At 43.5% G+C, this 22,790-nt stretch overlaps 3 protein-coding genes across 4 annotated transcripts in view; all 3 read left to right on the forward strand.

The window, feature by feature from the left end:
• LOC113015885 (NACHT, LRR and PYD domains-containing protein 3-like) overlaps positions 1–22,790 on the forward strand; it is a 525,401-nt gene that overhangs the window by 420,731 nt on the left and 81,880 nt on the right. The window lies entirely within an intron of this gene.
• LOC113016331 (protein AF-9-like) lies at positions 645–2,616 on the forward strand. Its single transcript, XM_026159092.1, has 3 exons — positions 645–750; positions 831–913; positions 2,440–2,616. Exons 1-3 carry the CDS (start codon positions 660–662, stop codon positions 2,599–2,601), a joined length of 336 nt encoding a protein of 111 aa, XP_026014877.1. The 5' UTR covers positions 645–659; the 3' UTR covers positions 2,602–2,616.
• Positions 7,420–21,551, forward strand: LOC113016051 (protein AF-9-like). Of its 2 annotated transcripts, none has more exons than XM_026158535.1 (9): positions 7,420–7,657; positions 8,161–8,271; positions 11,385–11,957; positions 14,771–14,840; positions 18,913–19,042; positions 19,839–19,935; positions 20,047–20,109; positions 20,266–20,337; positions 20,705–21,551. In XM_026158535.1, exons 1-9 carry the CDS (start codon positions 7,577–7,579, stop codon positions 20,825–20,827), a joined length of 1,320 nt encoding a protein of 439 aa, XP_026014320.1. In that variant the 5' UTR covers positions 7,420–7,576; the 3' UTR covers positions 20,828–21,551. The 2 variants fall into 2 exon arrangements, with proteins under 2 accessions (XP_026014320.1, XP_026014330.1); XM_026158545.1 differs by having other exon boundaries at positions 7,420–7,562.

The following is a 22,790-nucleotide window of genomic DNA, read 5'->3' on the forward strand; positions in this document are numbered from 1 at the left end:
TGAATGATATATTCTGCTCAAAGATGGCTCCTCACAGCTTCACTGGAGGCCACGATGATGCTGTTTCTAAGAGTTTTAGGGCCGAGCACAACAGCCTGTCTGGATTTAGAAGCAGGAAATTAGAGGTCACCAGGTCTTTTAGGTCTCTGTGATCAACAAATCACAACAACAGTCACGTGAAGGCACAGACCACGAAGTACAGAGAAAATCCCACCAACCGCTCAACCCCAATGAGCAAGGCCTCGGCCACAGCAGGAAGGAAAATCTCCCTTTTAGCCGAAACAGACTGGAGGACGGGCAGACGTCTGACCGACTGAATTAAGAAAAGCTTCCTTTGTTCAATAAGCACACGTAACTTAATTAGTACATTTCCTGCATTGGTACAGTTTGTGACTCAGGAGGGATCCGCTGTGATCCGTGTGCTCCTCTACGAGCATGCGTGGACGTCTTGGCCTTGTCATGTGTGTTTAAGGCTTTGGCTCTAATGGACGCCCGCTCTCTGTATCGATGCATCAGAGTAGGCTGCAGAAATTGAGTTAATGAGGTCTCATGAGAACACAGCTGCAGGATTAGTGTGTTTAATGACACAATAAATGAAGCAACAGTCTTAATACAGTCCTGTCACCTGGTTCAGGTGTGGAGGGGATGTGATTTATGTAATGGTTGGGTTTTTTGTGTTTGTCAGAGCGGCCGTCTCCCAGCAACCCAACCAGATGGCTGCAGCACACTCAGCGCTGCTCTGCATTTCATGTAACTGCATGAATTTAAAGCAAGCTTTGTGAACTGTCAGCCTCCTGGTGCTGAAGTCTAACAGCAGTTTTCTCTTTCAGTGTGCAAGGATCCACCGTACAAAGTGGAGGAATCTGGATACGCAGGCTTCATCTTGCCCATCGAAGTTTATTTCAGAAACAAGGTACATTTAACAAGCAGCACTCAGCTGCCAGGGTTTGTGTCTGTGGGTAATGCACTATTGTTGTAAGACCCTGAACCTCTAAACCATGAAGGGGTTTTTGTGTATGCTCTGAACATGTGTCGGGTTTGCACCAGGTCGTTCCTGAACTGCAGCTTTGGAGAGGCTGATTGTCAAATGTGTCCATTCAGAGCTGTTTTCATTTTTCTATCAAGAGTCACGTCTTTTCAAGCTGTTGCAACATTTTATGTATTATGTGGAAGCTTCTGCAGCGACGTTACTGAAGGAGTGTACGCGTGATTCAGTTGTGCTCTCTTGAAAGTGTTTTTGCTGGAAAAGAGAAAAAACTGGCCTACCAATACTCAGAGGTGTGTGTGCAGCTCTAACAAAGCAGCAGGTCACACACACAGCTGGGCCTAAAGGCGATGCCACCTTTGCCATGTGAGGGTAAAGGCTGGATGAACTGGTTCTCTCTTTGGGTGACGACACCTGGTAACGTAGGTCATGAATGCAGAGATTTAAATTAAACGACCCCACACAGATACTGGGTCAGAGCCATGAACTGGCACATCCAGTGGAGAGAAAGGTGCATTTTGTAGTGCTGGAAGAGCTCCATTATTGGTTATTGGTGCAAAATTCAGAAGCAGCATTTGTTCCAGAGTTTTAGCTTGTTACTGGTTCCACTGGTTCCACTGGCTCCATTTTCTTTGACGTTTTCTAGCAGAGAGCCTTTTGAACACATCTAACAGATGCTGACTCCTGAGCAAAGGTCGTCTCAACCCAAACTGTCATCATTTCATCAAATGGTGATTCAAACTAAAAAAGCCAGTAAAAATAATGAAACTAAGTCCAAAAGCAAAAAATCAAAGTTGATCTTAACCCAGCAAAAACATGGATGTTCATTTGAAAGCTGCCTTAAATTTCTCAACTTATTTTTTTTAATTAGTCGTTTACAATCAGGACTTGAGTTTGCTGTGTTACTGTGGTACTTACTTAGTGCCTCGTGTATCATATTTAACAAATACAGTTCTTGTACATAATCAGTGTGATTTATTTATTTTCCCCTGAAGAAAGTAAATAAATTGCACAACACATTTTTGCCAGATGTAGCAAATTCAATCAAAATGAAGGGTTTATATGAAATTTAAATTTTAATTAATTAATTAAAAAAAAAAATTCTGTCTGTTATTTCATGGTTCAGGCTTCAGAGGGTGTTTGGGATCTGAATAAGGTAGTCCGGTCACAGCAGATGGCCCCGCCCCTCCTGTTAAAAGGGAGTTTTTCCTTCCCACTGTCGCCAAAGTGCTGCTCATAGGGGGTCATATGACTGTTGGATTTTTCTCTGTATCTACTGTCCAATATAAAGCACCTTCAGGCGACTTTTGCTGTGATTTGATGCTGTGTAAATAAAATTGAATTGAATCTAATTAAATGATGCAGTCAAAAACAGAGCATGATGTGGGTAACGTGCTGCATGACGGGTTTTTATTGTTTGTCCCTTTCGTGGTTTTCCTTCCACTTCTCCGTAGGAAGAACCGAAGAAAGTTCGCTTTGATTATGACTTGTTCCTCCACCTGGAAGGTCACCCGCCCGTCAATCACCTCCGCTGTGAGAAGCTCACCTTCAACAATCCAACAGAGGAGTTTCGTAGGAAGTTACTGAAAGCTGGAGGGGTAGGCACGAGGGCGTGACAGACCAGGTCCATCCTGGGCTGTCGCTTTATATCATGGATGTAGTATGTGTGCAGTATATGTGTATAGTCTTTACAGCAATGACATTAGTTTACGTTCCTCAGTAAATGTGAGGGTTTTAAAACTGCACTTCAGTAGTGATTCACTTTATTTGACATGTCTGGAGCCTCTGATTGGCCCCACAGTGGGCTGAAGTGCTACAGTCAGTCTGGACAGTCAATGGCTGAACTTGACCGACTGGTGGAGAGGGAGGGACTCACATGGTGGATACTCACCTCTCACAGACGGTGAGAGGACAAAGACAAAAGTGTCACCTCATATCAGGCGGCACCTCCAGGGCTGAAAACTGAAACCTGTGCAGAAGTGCCAAAAACTGCAATTCCCCTAACGGCCCCTGGAGCCTGCATCCAAAAGTGAGACAACCCCAACAGCCCCCTATATGAGCACTGTCACAGTTTACAGCTGTAGCTTTTTACCAGGCCTCACCTCTGCCCATCCAAGTGACCCACCTGTGTCACACACACTGTGAAGCTGAGCAGTGTGTCACTATGAAAGCTCTGCTTCTTCCATGGTTTATATACACATGCTGTGTGGATCTGTGTCTGAAGGAGCACAATACATTGGGACGCACACTCATTGTGTCCCAAGTGTCACTTTCAACTATAAAATACAAAAATGAAATCAGCAGCGTTGCTCTGTTGGTCTCTAAGAGGACATCAGGCTAACATCTACTGTTATTAAATTAGTGCGACACACCATGATGAGCTGCACTCACACTGATACAGCCACATAGTACGAGACAGCTCAAATAATTAATCAGGAGTAATCCCCCAGATATATAACAACGCTCAATCTGGAAATGGCAAAGCCGACCACCCAAGACAGAGCAGCATGTTTGTTTCCTGCGGTGCGCAGCTCGTCCTGGTGTTTCCTACATTTCCCACAGGCCAAAGCGCTTCACCACGAAGCTTCCGTACACACGAGGCCATCCACAGTTATCTGGTGATCGTAATACGGAGAAAACTAAACTGTAAAGTCGTCCGGACACAACTTAGCGCTGAACAGGACCTGCTAATAGCAGCTTAGCATCACCACAAGCTAATGCTAACGTTATACAGCTGACGGCAGGTTCACTGTAACAGATACGCGGCTGTAACTGTAACTGCAGCAGGCTAAGAAAGACGAAGCTCAGTTAAAGTTATACATGCTGTTCAAAAAACTTTACCTCCTCCAAATCTCATGAACCCATACTTTACTCATAACATAACATAGAAAACAAATGAGCTCATTGTGAATTTGGTGGCAGCAACATCCCAAAAAGCTTGCAGCATGGCCATGTTTCCAACATCACCTCTACTTTCAACAACCATCCATAAACACCTGGGAACTGAGGAGACCAGGTGCTGGACTTTTCGGAGAGCATCGTTGTCCCATTTTTGTCTGATATAAGGGACAGAGCTGCTCAACAGTCCTGCGGCTTTTCCTCTCGTGATGTCACAAATATCATCAAATATCTGGTGCAGAACTTGCGGTCTTCCACTACAAAGCCCTGCTGTAGTGTGCAGCTTAGCAACATCCTCCATAAACATGTAAAATACATCATCTCCATGGGAGCACATGTTGCTCTAAAACCTGTGTATATAATTCAGTCTTGGTTCCTTTCCAAATGTGCAAGGTGCCAATTCCATAGGCACTGATCTAATGCCAACCATCAGAGATGCAGCCTTTTTAAACACTGATAACAAACTTCAGCTCAGACCATTTGGATATGTCAGTGTTCACAGGCAGAACGTGCAGGTGTTCCTAAACCCATGCAGTGATTTCCATGACAGCGTGCCACCTGAGTAACAGAAGATCATGTTGGTTTTCAGATCTTTACTAGATTTACCCAGTAAAGATTTTACACTGCAGAACATTATTCTGATATTGTGACACAGTTTGTAGATGGGTAAACCAATGAGAGCCCTGTTCTTCCAGTATGCTCCTTTTATACCCAATTAAATGACTTCCCTATGGCCAGATAAGCGAATGAGTTGCAAAATATTCCTGTCCCTCCAACACTTACTTCTCTGGGTTTTTCTTGTCCCCGTCCCACCTTTAGAAAGATGAGTCGATGCCCTTAAATTCAAGATCAACTAATACTTTTCACAAAGTAGTAAAATCTTTCATTTTAAATATTTTTGAACATTAATTTAATTAATAACTGTTGCCTGAATGTACAGTTTCCATTTTGTGAATACCATGTTTCATATGCATAGCCTTCTGCTGATATTATTCCTGGTAAATCTCTCAAAGATACCTTTCTGGTCATCTCCCCTTTCCTTCATGTTATCAGCTTTTGCTTTGGATACCTGAACACTTGAAGGCAGCCTGTGTCTTCCACTGTTATATAATTACAGCCACATTTCTAAAATACAAGTCGTTACTGAAGTTTTCCAAAAGCCTGCTTCTTCAACTGGTTAAGGAACCCTGCACCTTGCATCAGTTCTAATCTAGTTTCTCTCAGAGTCACAGCACTAAAACACCATCCATCCATCCTCTTAACCTCTCCTCCAACTTAGGAACCTGTGGTGTCACGAACCCATCCCACCTGTCATGGGTACCTCTTGACCTGCCACTAGTCCATCACTGAGAGACAGAACCACACACTCATATTCACACTATGGTCAATTAAATTTAGGGCCCTTGGATTGTGGGAGAAGACAGGAATACAGCCCCCCGCTGACAGGCGTTAATACCAGGAACAGTTTTTTTGCAGGAAGGCACCAGTGTGTAAATCACTGTGCCTGCTGAAACTCCAAAACAATATTCTTGAGTAATGGTAAGGTGATTAATGCCATTCTAACAAACAGAATAGTGAACTGAGATTATAGTTATAGTGATGCTCTCACATAGTTTTCATCATTCTTATCTCACAAACACTTCAAAATTCATATAAATAACTACAGGGCTTACTCCACTCCTATGGGATCCCACAAGGGTCAATCCTCAGACTAACTCAGCTTTCATTGTATGTTAATTAAGGGTAACTGGACACATTCAGTGGGAAGAATATGCAGCAGTCCTATACTGTACTATGTACCAGTAATAATTAGATGTAATTTCATTTCCTTCTATCTCCATCCATTTATCCATTTCCTATTGACTATGATTCACACCACTGCTTTAATGTTAATATGTTTGCAAGAAGGATCTGTAACAGTTTATGGTTGAATATACATATTTCTATACTGTGTGATGCGATATGTAGACCTCTCTGTGATGTGTTAAGAGTTTCAGAAATGTGTTTTAAATAGTGCTATACAATAATGATGGCTATTTATTGTTGTTATTATATGACACTTTAAGCTAATTCTCTGGAGTACACTGAAGGCTAGTTTGTATAAGAGGGTTTTTCATAGACTTTCTTATTATTTTGTCCAAATTTGGGCGTTATTATGCAGTATAGTAAAAAACCTTTTTAGTAACATATATGCACAGAAAAGGGGAAACTGGAGTTCACTGAATTACTTCTTTTCGTTAGCCTGGAACAATCAGATTATCATTTTAAACTCCAGTTCGAGCGACTTTGAACGTTACATTTAATTGTTTTAAGGCAGAAACATCAGGTTTCCTTTGGGACCTGAACGTAGCGTTCTTACGGGAGGTTGCCGGTAGTTGATTGGAGATCTGTGGATCTGTTGTTCTCTTATTGGTTCTTTGCATCTCGTGCTCTTTCTGAGGCCTCAAGCGGGTACGCCAAGCCGCGCGTGCGCTGTGCCTCTTAAAGCGATCCGGTTTGTTGAACGTAACAAAGACCGTAACGGAAGTGACCGCATTTCATGCTCAAAATAAAATACTGGATAATTTTTGGAAAAAGTGCATCGTAGTTAGCAGTCATTAAAATGAATTTAAAGATAAATAATGACGCTGTAGTGATAATTAATATTAAATATTATTAATTAATAATTACTATTAATATTGAGTATTAATATAATTATTAATTATTAATATTAAATGATTTCCCCTCGGGATCAATAAAGTATTCTGGTTCTGATTAATATCACAATAGCTACACGATCTTTTACTTTCTTAACAAATTGGTTTAAAGTCATGGCAAACAGACTTAACATCCAGTAAGTGTGTGAAAATATTCTCTTTGCCACTGAAGTCCTTTAAAGACTTTATAGACTGTAAATCTCACTCCAGTATCAGTGCTGGGAACCACAGACACGCAGTAAGAGAACAGAGACGCCAGTGAAGGCACTCCTACATTCCTTACTAATACTGCACAGTGATAACATGCAATTCAACTAAAATAGAGCTTCAGTACCAGCAAGACTTGTGGGTTTTGGTTGTTTTCTTGTCTGGAGCGTTTACATCTACGTTAACATAGTGCGACTGTCTTCCTGGAGTTTGCCAAAAATAACAGAGCAGCACAGTTGAGCTTTACAAAGTCACAAATCTGTGGTTGTGTATGGACAGGACCAAAGTGGACATGTTTGCTATAATGTGCAGTACGAAAATCAAACGCTGTTGCTAAACATAAAGCATGTGTTTCTTTTTAAAGCTGTGCCAGAAATCGTGGAACAACGGTTTATGTTGTTAAAATGTTGATAAAGTGTTTATAATGAGTTCAATAAACACATCTTTAACTTGCCATCCTTTGCTAAGCTTTTCAATTCCCTCACTGGGACTTTCATGTGCACTGACTTCATTTTAATCCAGTTTATTTACCTCCTCAACATGTCCTGAAGTTCTCCAGAGGCCTGGTAATGAGCTAGTCATGTGATTCAGGTGTGTTGACCCAGGTTGAGCTCTGTAACCTGCAGGACACCGGCCCCGCCCCTGCACTGCGATCTAAGATGACAGCAGGTCCACTTCATGATTAGCCGTAATTAGCTAAATGTTTAGGCTAGGCAGGAATCGGGTTCTGTTCTTGAGTAAGATTTCAGACCACGTGAGGCGTTTCATGAAGAGGGGCATGTGGTAGCACATGATGACCTATATAAGCATTCGATCAAACGTTTGGGGATTGGAGTTGCAGTTGGAGCGGTGCTCACTTGTTGTGCTTCAGGTGAACCTCGAGTGCAGCCAGTATAGTCTATGGTCATATGGTTTTGTGTGTGTTTGGTAACTGTGTGGCATTTATGTGTTACTCTAAATCTTCATGATATCCATCTTCACTTGTACAAGTGAAGAATCCTTTGTTGTTCTTTCTTTGATTGTTGTTGTTGTTTTTGATGCAGTTTTTTTTTTTTTTTTTTTTTTATGGGAATGGGTTTGAGCCAAGTCAGTTACATGTACATGTGAGGCACTGATGTCACTGGGATGACTGGGATGAAATCGATGTAATATAGAACAAATATGTACAAAAGTGCTCACACAAGCTGCTTGACAGTAAAGCTGAACATTCTTTACTGATGTCCTTTTTTCTGGTACTTGACTCTACAAACACAGTGATATTACTCAGTAAATGACTGATTCATTATCAGCTGTCCTGGTAGAGACTGAACACTCTACATTTACTGAAAGCAAAGAACTCTCTGCTCATTTAAGCTGCTGATTTTCCTTTGGCAGGTGATGATAATGCAGGAGGGCTCAACCTCCCTGTTTGGCTCCCACCTCAAGCTGGCAACACTTCCCAACAGCTCTGACACAAAGAAAAGCAAAGGCTTTACTGCGTCCAAGGTCAGTGTCTCTGCTCTTTACCTTGTTAGCTTATAGCACCGCTGCTACAAAGGTCGCTCGTTTTGCAGCAAAGACCAGCTGCTGCAAAAAAGTTGTAGCACAAGCATGAAATATGTTTTTTAAACCTCAGGGTGATTCCTGCTTGTACTGCACTAAACGCTTTGGCCTGTCGGGGCCTGGAGCCTCTCCCAGGGTGCACCGGTGTTTGGTACTAATTTATTTATTTTGTTTTAGATGAATCACTAAAACTACAATATTGTTAGTTGATATACTTAATTAAAAAAGTAAAAAAAATCAATTAATAAATAATAATATGGTGGTAAAGTTTATATATGCTAAAAGTTTGTTGCTAGGCAAAATGATTATGTCATAATGTGTATAATTGAGCTGTGGTGAACAGAACTGAGATGGTGTTGTATGTGGATAAGAGTTTTCTCTGTATCTGTTATTATAGGATATACTGTACAATGTAAAGCTTGTTGTGATTTGGCTGTATGAATAAAATTGAATTGAACCGAGGTGCTTCGGCCTATTCTTAGCAGGAATGTGCCTGAATCATCAGAGCTGCTGTCATTAAACGTATCAGAAGGACTAGTTGTTTAATGTTAACGCTTTAATTGGTGCCCAATGGGAGAAAATTGTGTCTCCCATACGCAGTCGTCTGCCAGAAAATGGCAAAGCAGCCATCGCTTATAAAACTAGGCCTGTTATTGTTACTCACTGCTGAAGTGCAAAGAATGAGATCGCAGATGCAAGACGTGAGCTTTCTCTGAAGGTGGGCTTTTGCTTTGTGATAGGGTGACGAGTTCAAGAGGGACTCGGACTGCAGTCGATGTCCTTCTACATCGAAAGGAGGGCGATCGTGGCTCAAGAGTTGGGAGTTCGCCTTGTACTCGGAAGGTTGCCGGTTCGAGCCCCGGCTTGGACAGTCTCCATCGTTGTGTCCTTGGGCAAGACACTTCACCCGTTGCCTACTGGTGGTGGTCAGAGGGCCCGGTGGCGCCAGTGTCCGGCAGCCTCGCCTCTGTCAGTGCGCCCCAGGGTGGCTGTGGCTACAATGTAGCTGCCATCACCAGTGTGTGAATGTGTGTGTGAATGGGTGGATGACTGGATATGTAAAGCGCTTTGGGGTCCTTAGGGACTAGTAAAGCGCTATATAAATACAGGCCATTTACCATTTGAGTCAGCTGTCGCCGGGGTGAGGTGTTCAGGGCGTGGCCTTCTGGGAGGCGGTCCCAGGAGAGGTTGCTTCTCGGCTGGCTTGGGAATGTCTCTGTGTTTCCTTGGATAAACTGCAGAAGGCGGTTGTTGTGAGGGAGCTGTGGGCTTCTTCACTATATTTTCATTTATACTGTTTCTAGCACGTCCTTGGGTTTCATGTGAGGCGCTCTGCAAACCAAAGTCATTATTGATATATTTATTTTAATGCAACGACCCGTCAGAGGAAATGGATGATCATTTATGGTGTTTCTATGAATTGCATCAATGTGCATCATTAATAATGCACAGCACAATGTGCCACAGTGTATTCGTTTTGTCATATTTAATAGTGCATGAACATCTTTAGTAGAAAGTTATCTTCACATCATATTTAACCTTTAGATGAGAGACTGGACCCTACAGTCTTCCACAGGTGGGTCACAAATGTTCAAATCAATGTGTTTTTATGCCACCTGTGTTATTTTGGTTACTAGTAACCAATGTTGTGCTTTAATGTTTGAAATATTTTCTTTTTAACGTTTTAAACATTTTTTTTAAACACTTTGAAAATTGGAAAAAGGGAAAATAATTCCTCAGCAGCAAAGATGTCATCGTCCGTTGTGTGTATATGCATGAGTACATCAGTGTATGTGGTAAGTTTAAAATTAAGATGGCTTGATATCAAAATCATGTTTTTATAGCTGGAACATGAAACCAGAACAACTGCTGTTAAAACCAACCTCAGCAGGTTAGTTTGGAGCCTCTGATGCAGCTGAGGGTTACCATCAGGTTACCTGTTTCTGTTCTGGGTTTAGTCTGGTGTTGGAGGATAACGTGTTCATCATGCACGATGTGAGACGCCACACAGCTGAGCAGCATTTACAGTGTTTGTCCATTATACAGCCCTCAAACTGAACCCACAGTGTGTTGCAGTGTTTCTTAGTTTCACAGCAGCCGTTTGGCTTTCCTCGTTTAGTCGGCTTAGAAATGAGTGGCCAGGAACATCCCTCATTTTTCTGAGATTGTTTGGATCCACTTTATAATATCTGACGTACATCAGAATGTCAGGGGCCGAAGATTTACCCGTGTGGATGTTTGTGGACAAAGAAACAGATATTTAGTGTTTTACAGTAATACAGCATCAGTGTTTCGCTGTACAGTTGATCATTGCAGTGTTTGTCAGCCAATATTGGGACACTGCGTGAAATGTAAATAAAAACAGAATGCACTGATTTAGAACTCATATTTACTCAGAAAAACTTGGTTTAAACTATGAAAATGTAGAAAGATATTAGCAACACATTAGCAAACAGAATCAGCTGATCTGTTCCACACTTTGTGTTTTTGTTTCGCCCAATCAGCTTTGGTTTCAACATCAGCGTGAGGGACAGTTGGGATTAGAGCCAATCACCTGTTCAGATTATGATCCCACAGACTGGGACGAAACCACACCTGAGCAGTGTGACTGCTTCCTTCATAAAGGAGGCATCTTGAAGCTGTACTATCAATAAAGGTTTTTGTACAAGTTTCAATTAGTGTGTTCAGCACTTTTCCCTGCATTGTTTTTCATTACTATGCATAACTTAATATGTGCACGTGTATGATGTCCTTGCATGTGTGGACTGAGTGGGTTTCATGTCCACGGCACCTTTAAAAACATCTTTGCTTGTAAAATCGGTGGTGTGTTCGATACTGTATCAGCTGACAGCGGTATGGTCTCATTAGCGCCCTGACAGCGCGAGGAGCTTCCCTTTGCCTTGTGCCTGAACACTCTGAGCTTTACGTGTTTTTCCCGTGTAGCTTCAGTCTTTCTTTCTCTTCTGTTATTGTTTTGCTTGATGTCACTTTTCATCTACAGCTACTTAAATATCCGACGCTACTATCTGATCTCCTGTGTTTGTTTCAATCTGCAGGATGGCTCTACAGGAAACACTTTCCTCATCATGGCCACAACCACCAGCTCTGACAACAGCAGCATCTCCAAACTCCACAAGCCATTTAAGGACCATATAGACAAGACCCCAAAAGATTTAAAAGACCCCAAAAGTGCCTTCAGGGACTCGGGCTGGGAACCCGGAAAAGCCCCCAAAGAATCTTCCAGGAAACCCAAAGAGAACCAGCCACTTAGAGAGATCAATCCTAAGATGGGCTTCAAGCAGCCCAAATCTTTGTCTAAGGAGCGTAGGACTGAGGGGATAACTCATGCGTCGAGGTTAAACAAGCGCTTGTCCGGCCTCGAAGGTGACGATCACGGGACCAAAAGACGCAAAAAGGGGTTTGTGAATTCCTCGGAAATGCAGATTTCAGAGTTAGACGGTCCGTGTTTGGATAAGAAACTACTGAGAGACAGATCGCAGCTGCACAGCAGTAAGCTACGAGCAGAAAGCGAGGACGCAGACCTCAGGAGCGTGTCCACGCTGCCGCCATTCCAGGACCTGGTTGATGCTAATGACTCTGATATGGAGGACCAGTCTGCCAGATCGGATGTGAGTAAACGTGACGCTTTACTGTCGTTACAGCTGGGAATGAGCTCATCTACTGGTAACTTCCACCAGTAAACCTGGTGGAAGTTCTGGTGCGTTCGTCTGCACATTGATTGGTTTGGGAGCAAACAGCTGATGATGAAGATGTCGAGTATCTAACAGAGTGTCTGCGTCTTCTTCAAACCCGTGAGCCAAATTAGGAAAATGCTGCAGCTTCATGAACAGGCTGACATTTGACCCTGTTGCCATGCCCACGCTGGTTTGCAGAGAGCCTCCCCATAAAGAAGTTTTAAAGCCAAATCACAGACGAGAAAGATTTATGGTTTTACGGCACCTGAGGAGAAACAAGGGCCGTAAATAGCACAGCTCCTCTTTAATTCTTTTAGCTTTGAAAGAATCAAATGGCTGCGTGTTTGTGCTTCACAGCATTTCTTTCTGCAGCAGTTTTTATTTCTGTTGTCAGTGATTGTATGAAGTGCAGCTCTTTCATGCATCGTTCTCTGCCGCGTGGTTAGTCAAAGGAGTTCTCACAGAGTGGCACCGAAACCTGTGTTTTTGTCATGGAAGTAGCTTTGGGGTGGGGGCTGCTGCAGCTACTGGTTGTAAAAAGCATGTGGGCTGACAAATTCCAGGCATTTGATTGTGCCCAGGCTAGCAACCCTGGTGGGCCTGAGGCGACACAGCCCAGCGCTCCCATTGCTTCATCTTTGATCTCAGAGTTTGGGAGTGAGTGCTCGGATAAAAACGGCAGAGAAGGAAACGCGGACGAGGTGATGACATGAAGGAAGGGAAACTGGGTGTGGCCTCCGACCAGCTCACGTCTGTTTAAAACGAATCGGTTTTATTTCCATGGCGCCGCATCGTCGAGGCGCTTTGTGCTGGATGGTCAGGACCCCACAGAGATGCTGGTGTCTCAGGATGCTGACGATGTCACACTGGTGACGTTCTGGTGACAGATAAATTTAGTAAAAGAAAGTTCATCATCTATTTGATTTAAGTGTCCACTCATCACCATCACACAGCACGAAGAACATTTAATTATGGAAGAGTGTCTAAAAATTCAAACATGATAAAAATAATATCTTTATTTTGAATGACAGTATTCATGTTATCCTGAGTCTGTGCAGTGTTTTTCTACATTCAGCTGTTTTAATCACATCCCAGATTTGTTTGCTCTTCATGAGAGTGATGTCGTCTGCTGCTGTGGACAATCCTCTCACTCTTATTTTCAAACTGAAATAAGTGCCAGCCATCTGTTGTCATTAGCTTTGCAGGTTAGCGGGATTCATTATTGTAGGCTGAACAGATCACAGATGGGATATTGATCTGTGACAGTGGACGCGTGGAGGAGCGAGTGGGTTGCTCGCTGTGCAGAGCAGCGGGGGAACCGTAGCTGAACCCATTGTTGGGAACTAATCAGAGGAAATCCAGAGCAGATGAATCGGATGGTTCGAGCGTGAGGAGCAGAGCTGAGGCAGAGCGCTGCGAGCTGTGGATGTGAGAGCGGCTGCAGGCATCAACTTTTCCCACTTTGTTCCCCGTGGTTTCTAAACTAGACCGTCAGACAGTTTCCTGGATGTGCTGTCGGTTTATTGTCTCTTGATGTGATTGGGTTTGCTTACTTGGAGTAAAGGAGAACAAAAGCCGTAAACAGGAGTGCCGGTCAGATTTATGACACTTTGAAGAAGCCTGTAAACCAGCAGAGCAGCTGTGCGCTCTTTCTCTCACGTTTCTCCTCACCATGTTTTGCACTGTGAAGGTTTCCTTATGTATCTGTGCATGTACATTGAAACACGTTTAAACGTGCACTGTCATTGTTTAAGTCCACATCTCAGTCAATCTGAAAGAGTCAAACATCCTCACTCTGGGCTGTGTGAGCCTCTGCTGCCTGTGGGCAGATGCTGCTTCAAGAAAGGGTTTAAAAGAACGATTTTCATTTTTGGCTTTTATGAATCCAAACTACAGACGTGTCAAACACAAACATGGACATGAAGGGAAGGACTGTATGGAAATGTTAGCACACACTGTTTCATGTGAACTGTGTGTGCTGTTATAAAAGGTACTGCTTCAACCTTGAACATTTACACAAAAATCTAATTTTCTCTTGATGCTTTGCCGACCCAACAGACGATGGATGGCACTATGAAACCAGGCTCCTGTTGGAGCTTTTCTTTGTCCAACTAAGGTCAGGACAGATAGTTCTGACATTAGTTGGAAAAAGACATCCAGTGCTCTCTGCAGCCTCGTTTGTTTTATGTTTGTATTTGTTGAAAATAAATACAAACCTTGATAAATAAACATATTTTTAATAAAGAGAGTCCCCCTCACTGTAACTCTTAATTCCTGTCCCTTGGAGGTGGTTTGAAAGCCGAACGTGTTCAGAGTGGGAACACTGGTGAGTCCAGGTTGGTCCACTCCTGCTGGGTTTGGTCTTCTTTCAGCACATACATAATAATAACAGTAAATGGTAAATGGCCTGTATTTGTACAGCGCTTTTCTAGTCCCTAAGGACCCCAAAGCACTTTACACATCCAGTCATCCACCCATTCACACACTGGTGATGGCAGCTACATTGTAGCCACAGCCACCCTGGGGGGCACTGACAGAGGCGATGGTGTTGGACACTGGTGCCACCGGGCCCTCTGACCACCACCAGTAGGCAACGGCCCAAGGACACAACGACCGAGACTGTCGGAGCCGGGGCTCGAATAGTATTCATTTGCTTCTGTGTTTGCAGAACCGCCACATTCAGTCAAACAGCAGTTTGAGTCATATTTTTATCATTAATCGCTGCCTGTTTCTCTTCTTCCTCCCAGTCTGAGCAGCCCAGTCCAGCGGGTTCCAGCTCCAGTTCAAGCTTTGCTCCCACACCCCACAAACGACAAGGTAACCGACTTGGACCGTGCACACAAGTTACAAAGTTTAGTTTGTGCTGTTTGTTAGTGACACTAACGTCATACGTGACACTTCGTGCAGTCAAAGCGATGTAACCAATAAACTGCAGCGCTTTGATTTGTTTGTTTTTGTGATTAGATTTATATCACGAGTGCCACGTGAAATTAAACATAATCGTGAGCAAATGATTTAAACTGTACAGGCACATGTGTTCAGTGCCATTCAGCAAACCAGCAAACAGCCGCCTCGCACACATGCGTGTGCTCATCAGCACCGTAGAAGAATTGAATTCACTTTTTAATGACTTTTCTTTTCAACAAATCAACAACAGCACAGGACAAAGGGGGGTGGGTGGTGGGGTGTTGAGATGTAATCAGATAAATCTGGAATATTAACTGTGATAACAACAATTATCCTAATAGATCTTCAGCTGCTTGTTGGGAGAATCTGGGAGAGGAAAACTAACGTGAGCACAAAGTGTCTGAATGTTTTCCCATCGTCACTTTCCACGATGCACAGAGGACAGGGCTGGGGTGATGTCAGGATGTGACGAGACTATAGTGAGTCCAACTGTTGTGTTACACAGGTGGAAGTATTCAGTCTGGCAGTGTGAAGCTTAAACAGTGTTTTTAACATCACTTTAGGTCCAGCTGACATAAACTTATCACACTCACTGGTAGAAATCAAAGAAAGCAAAATGATGCGTCCAACAGTCTGTTGTCATGCAAGCGTAACACCAAGTACACAGTGGTAGCCTAACACTTATTGTGTGCCCTGTAGAGACTGTGGTATGGTTGTCATAAGGTTGCTACACTGTTACAAATTAAAACTAACATTTCCTGTTGGATTAAACGCTCCTTAGCAGCAGGATCGATATTGAACAGTGTTGTTTCACCGCCTCCAGCTGACACGCAGCACCCCTGCACACAGGCAGACACACAACCTCTTTCCTCACTACGACACATGTAGCTGACATTCACAACAATGCACAGCACTCAGCAAAACTCCAATGTAAAGAAAACTGAAGTGTTACACAGTTACCATAATCGTTAACCTGCTTGGTGGGAATTTAACATGCTCACGATTTGAGATAATTAGCTGTTATCATTAAAGTGGACATGAAACGCTACATGTATGAAGGCTAATTTACACCACTGAGCCCTGCTCTCAAAGGTAACGCTGTCTGTGCAGCTCGATTTAAGAAGTAAGTGCTTAAAGTTTAAGTTTATATAACACGTTTACCGACATCAGCATGTGATGTCACTGGGTTGGTTCGTTTATATTAGCTTACTAGTAACAGTAACACTTTAAAATAGTCGGTGCTAGTGCCTATGGCTGATTACAAAACAGTAACAATACTGTGGCTCTATGTTAATTACACATGGAGGCGTTTGCCTGAAAAATGTTATTCTCATGTTAACCACCTAGGACCGGGCGTCCACATATGTGGACATCACATTTTGGGTTATTTAGACCAAAATACTAAATTTTGCTCTACAAGGGCCTGATATCCACTTACGAGGACATTATACTGCTGCTGTTCTATAAAATTTTATCAGATGTGGCTGATATTTTTCTTAAAAACAAAAATAAGGTAAAAAACCAAATCTGGTAATTCTTTGTTTTTACATTCATCGGGCCCCAATGTGACCAAATATCAAAGAGAAAGTCTGGAACTGAAGTTAAGAAGTACCCACTGAAGGAAGGATGAATGGCTGGATCATGAAAACCTGACATATCTCTGCATGTTGTGTTTTTCCTCTCGGCTGTAAAAAGGCTGATTGTCATCACCCCGCTGGTCGGATGGTTGGGGTGGAGAGCCAGGTTTGTGCATGCAGTACCTCAAGAACGAGGCTACGTAGGATTTAAGCTAACGACGTCGACGAGTTTGAATCTCGGTGACCTCGAGGTCTCTGGCAGTGGACCCGGTCATGTGAGAAATGTTGTGCCTGGCTCTTCCACTTTAGGGATTACAGCTCCTAACGCGTTCATTCCTACTGGGACCACTTCGTTCTTGACCTTCTACGTTGGCTCCAGTTTTTCTCCTGCTCCCCTTCCTGACATGCTCTCTGCTGGGACTGCCACATCTATCACAACTGCAGCCTTCTGCTCCTTGTCCAGCACCACTGTGTGTGGTTGATTAGCCAGCAGCTGCTGCCAGGTGTTCTTGGAGGGCTGTTTGCCTCTTTAGCCAGTAGGTGTCCAGTACTATCCAGCTCTTCATTGTGGAGTCATTGTTGGATGTCTGTGTTTGTTATGTTGGCTTTTTCTGGGAGGTTCTTTGGTCTGCTGTTGGGTCCTCCAGCCACCTGATGTTGGTGTTGTGTGATGCTACTTTCTCACAGTACTGCTCAGTCTCAGGACCTGGTCATGGCGCCATCTCTGTCTTCCCTGGCTAACAGTAGTCTTGCATTCTTCCAGCCTGTGTGCCATCGCCCCACATAACCTGCACTGTGGCTCCTCCGTCATTGACTTGTAGACTAAGCGGAGCAATATTAAGATGTGGAAAGGCTCCAAAGTTAAAGCCAATTAATCGTCTGCTTTGACAGGTCCCACTATGTCCAGATTCCTTGTAAACCCAGTTCCGTGCTTTCCTCCTCTAGCTGCCGGACCTCGGCTCGGACCATGCCTCTCCTCAGCCAGGGCTCAGCTATTGCCCATTGTTGGAAGTGGGTGGACCCGAGTCCCTAACGCCCCATGCAGGACTTGCCAATGAGTCTTGGTACTATACCATGCTGGTATAGCCAGACCTTGAATTCGCCTGGTATGCCTGAACCTGCATCTTATGTAGCCACTCTACATCGTGCTCCTGCAGTGGATGAACTCTCATTTCCAGCCCGCTGGCACAGACTTTCCCGGGAAGGCTGAGGAGAGTGATCCCTCCTACATATTCTAATATGAACCATAAGCTTTATTATTGTAAAGTGGAAGCATTAACTAGCTGTGTATATCATATTGTCTGCAATCATACACAAATTCTTACGTGATACAAAACTGTCGTACTGAGATATCATTGCTATAGCAACACCAGGTGGTTATGATCCCTAGTGCATACAATTAAGAGACAAGCCTGGGCATGTCTGGGAGTGAGAGCCACATGTGTCAGTCTGCAGTGGAGCAACTTCAGGAACCTCCAACAATCACAGTGCTCTGCAACATATGCAAGAACCTGTTTCAGCCCTTCAGGTGAAAAAACTGTGCGCTACAGTCAGGCTGTGTGTGGGCAGATATTAGCTGCTGGTGTCATGTGACCCAAATGTAAACAAATGACTCCACCAAGTGTGGCTGAAGGACGTCATGTGACAGGAAGAGCAAACAGTGGATGAAAGTTACTGATACAGTACATGGTGCAAGACCAAAGCAGCAGGTTAAAAAGCTCAACTCATGACCCAACATCCCAGGTAGAAGAGTCTTCAGTTTTATTGTGAAAATATTGTGCAGGTTCCTAAAGAGTCACAAGGTTAAGTTACTTTAGTTACTGTTTAACAAAAGTTTCCAGGCCAAACTACGACTGTTTCTGTACTACATTTGACTTATTCTGTGTTGCAGTGCCGTGCCACTTTCACGCTGCTGCAAACGGCACTGTGTCATCAGTGACAGTAGCTCATTGGAAGCAATCATGGGATGCCCTTCATTTAATCAAACTTAGAAATGCTGCAGAAAATATCTTTTTGTGTAAATGATCAGAAACATTATTACCACAAATCTTCTTAAAGTATCACTTTGAGCCTGTAAACAAACGGGCACAGCCCTGGTTTATAAACTTTTACTTTGAGTCGGTTCAGAAAGTTGAAGACGTCGTAAGAGAGGCTGCGAAATCATTTTGAGATTGAAGAACATGAAAGAATCATGTTGTTTTCCTGAGCAATGAGAACAATTGAAAACCAGAGCTGTAAGTCAGCTATGTAGAGTTCGAGATGTGTGCATGTTCCCTTTGAAAGTCAGATCACCAGTCCACATTTGCTGAGCTTTACAGTACCAACGTCACAATCTGCAGCTTTCTGCTTGTATTCCTGAGGTTTAAACTGCAATGACTGAGGCTTTATTGAACTGTTCCACTCAGTGCTTGGCCCGCTGCAGTCAGTGATGCAGGATCTGCACTCGGACGACGACGACGACGATTCAGAGGACAACAACGACGACGTGGATTCAGACACGGATCGAGCAGCACACCTCACACACCACCAGCACAGGTTAGTAACCCGAGGGCAGCTTTTCGAATGGCTGAACCGCACACTAGTTTAGTTTCATAGAGCTGTGTGCAGACATTGGTAATGAATTCCTTTTAACCAGGATATTGCTATTATGAGGGCTACTTTGTATCTCACATGTTTGTGCAGTAGAGCCAGCCTCTAACAACAAACCTGTAAAATGATGAAGAGCCGCTATTTAAATCTTGGTTAAAATTGCTTGGGACAGTTTCTAAAGGTTCTTTCAACGTGCCTTTTACTAACTTTTCAAGTATTTCATGTAAGCTCTTTCCAACTCTCTCCACCATCCTGTTGGTGGAGGCGTGCCGTCAACCTTGGCCAAAAAGCATAACTTAACCAGATCGTCTCCGTCTCCAACAGTTGACCGGTTTTCTATCATCTATGCCAGGGGTGGGCAATTCCAGGCCTCGATGGCCGGTGTCCTGCAGGTTTTAGATGTGTCCTTGGTCCAACACAGCTGATTCAAATGGATAAATGACCTCCTCATGATGTCCTGAAGTTCTCCAGAGGCTGGTAATGAACTAATCATGTGATTCAGGTGTGTTGACCCAGGGTGAGATCTAAAACCTGCAGGACACCGGCCCTCGAGGCCTGGAGTTGGACACCCCTGATCTAGCAGGCCCCTCCCTGACACTGATTCTGCGAGAGTCATCTTCATGTTAAAGACCGTCCTTCGTCCCCACTCTCTCAGATGGGGGATTTTTCATTGTTAGCGGTTTTTAGCTAACAGCTGAGACAACAGTTTTAATGTCTTTATTCTTTGTGACTTCACACTTAGGATTAGTTTAAGTGATGGCAGCAGAAGTGACAGCTCCTCCCATTCCCCGCTGTCGTGCAGTGAGGCCCCGCCCTTATTAAAGTCTACTAATAACCAGGTAATCATATCAGTAATATACTGGCTTATGTCTTAGATCAGCATGATTGAAAGCCACAGTATCCAGGTGTGTGCGTGACCCTGGGTGACTCTTTGCTCTTCTGTCTGTCAGATAGTGGAAGTAAAAAGTCCCACCAAGCAGAGCAAGCAAGACAAAAGCATGGAGTGTGATAAGGTGAGATCGAGTGTCTTTGGTTTTTAGAAACAGTGCGTGTAATGTGGAGTAGACTAGTAAATATTCTGAAATATGGAAAGTGTTGTTATGTCTTGGGGTTTGTTACCATCAGCCACTGCTACATCATGACAGCCGTGTTTGCTGTGTGCTTTTCAGGTTTACCTGGATGAGCTGGTGGAGCTGCATAAAAGACTAATGACACTAAGAGAAGGTCACATACTGCAACAGGTGAGCTGATGTCAGCAGTGTCCGATACGTCCATCAGACACAAACCCACTTCTACAAAGCTTGGGATCCGTGTCAGATGTAAAAACTGAATTCAGTGATTTTCAGATCTCAGATTTTATTCACACGATTTAAATCGACCAGTTGAGGAAACACGTTAGCGCAGGTCGAAGCTCTCTTCTGATTGGCCAGCTGAGAGCGTGCTGTGCCTGCAGCAGATGACTGCATAAAGAAATCTGCTTGTTTAAAATAAATATTAGACCTTAGACGAAATAATAATGATGAAGTAGTAATGTAGAACAATAGTTAATAGTTGCAGACTTTACTTTGACCCAGCCTGTGCCCACCACTCTCACTTTCTGTCTTGCAGATTGTAAACCTGATTGAAGAGACCGGACACTTCCACATTACAAACACTACGTTTGACTTTGACCTTTGCTCTTTGGACAGAAGTACAGTAAGGAAGCTGCAGAGCTATCTCGGGACGTCCTGAGGCAAACAGCAGTTGGGTGCTGGATCCGAGCCTCTGACTCGTCCTGTATCAGTTCCAGCTGTAGTTGGCGTGTCTAAACCTCACAGTGGGTCCAGCCTGCTGCTTCGACTCCCCCGAACAAAGAGTTCACCCTGCTGCAGAAATCGGGGGTAGATGTACGAGATCAGGATGTCAGCAGGCAACAATCTGAAAGCTTGATATGAAGGGTTGGTGGGTGGGAGTGATTCTGCTGCCATGTATGTTGTTGTTTATCGTGACAAGTGCATGATCAACTTTGCCTTACAACATTGTACGTCTTATTTATTAAATTTAATTTGCAGGTGTGTGTGCGTGTGTGTTGGGTGGAAAAAAGTGAAACAGGACTTTGAAGAGCTCTATAAGGCACAAGTCTGACCAGTAACACTACTCTGCTTCGGTCTCCGATCAGATATCCGATTCATTCATTTCCCTGGGATCAAACAGCGTCCGCACAGATGCATCTCTGTTGTTCTGTTTTGTTGTGTGCGACCTCACAGTTTGCAAAGACGTGTGAAATATGAAGAAGAATCCAGCAGGAGGTCTGGATACAAAGTGACACATCATGGCGAGCGTGCTGAGTTGAGAGCGCCGTCGTCTGAAAACTAAAAGTTGAGAAGTTTCTCCAGTTTGTTCTGGAGTTAAAGCTTTAAAAAAACTTTATTTGTAAGTCTGTCTTTATTAAAGCCACCTTTATGCAAACTCTGAACTTTGAATCCACTGGAGCTTTACAAAAATCTTTGGCCTTGTCTCCTTTAAAACAACTACTGCTGCAAGTGTCCTTCCTACAGAGGAGTGTAGGGGAGCACATTAACATAAACATCCTTCTGAGAATAAAGTGGAAATGTGCAGATTAGTTATTGCAACTAAACCTGATCCTGAAGCATTTCACCAGCTCACAGTGCAGCCGTAGCACTTAAAACGACTGTAATCGCCACATTTCAGTGTTTTTCTCTAAAAAGATTTTTGACTTTATTCTCAAAATGATCGACATTGTTTTTTAATCTTACTGTGGTCCTGTTACTCTGCTCTACAAAGTGAACTCATTTTACCAGCTTTAAATACCACATGAACTCATGTCGGCTGCTTTAAAAACCTGTTTAATGTTGTTTAAACAGCAGGGCATGAATGGCTGCTCGCCTGTGCTGAGCACTCATCTTTGGTACAGGAGAGCTGCCTCTCAGGAGGTCCTGCCCACTAAGCTTTTGCTTCTGATCGCCTGCCTAAGCACAGATCATGGGTTCAGTTGGTTTAGGATGTTTGTAGACAAAGATCCACTAACACGTGGAGTCATACAACCGACCCAAAACCTGCAGGAGGAACCGTTAACAGGTACTCTGAGGTGTGGATGTGTTTCACCTGTTAAATCAAAGCTCAGCGTGAGACGAGGCCTTTCTTGGAGTCGCCACAGGGACACGTGACAGTCTGATGAGGATGATTTCGTATTTTGAGGATTGAATGAACTATAAATGTTCTGTATGATGTGCAGATCGCACACATGTGGATGAGCTGGTTTTTGTATGTGCGTCTGAAGTAGCTGTGTACACTGTGCACAAATTGTGGTGTCAGGCCCAAAATGTTTGCTGTGTGCATCTTACAGCAGCCTCTGATCATTAGTTCAAAATATCAGCTTTTAGCTCCACCTAGTGGTAGCATGTTAAAACTGCTGCACAGCTCCCTGAAGTGGGAAATCCACAGTTAAATGATTCATCTCATCTTTATTCACTGCTTATATTAAGTTAATGTGAATGATGCATACAAAGCCCTGCCTTTGGTTCAAGCAGACTTACTCCACGATTCTGTGACCATCGTTACCCCCAAAGTCGATGTCTTTGCCTAAAAATATGTAAAATGTTGTTTCCTGGTTAAAGCAGTCACAGGACATCCCTCCGTAAAGGAAGCTAAAATAGACTGATTGCCCCCTATTGGCTGTTAGTACAGGCCGACA

The sequence above is a fragment of the Astatotilapia calliptera genome, chromosome 3 (genome assembly GCF_900246225.1).
Source record: "Astatotilapia calliptera chromosome 3, fAstCal1.2, whole genome shotgun sequence".
Classification (NCBI taxonomy): Eukaryota; Metazoa; Chordata; class Actinopteri; order Cichliformes; family Cichlidae; genus Astatotilapia; species Astatotilapia calliptera.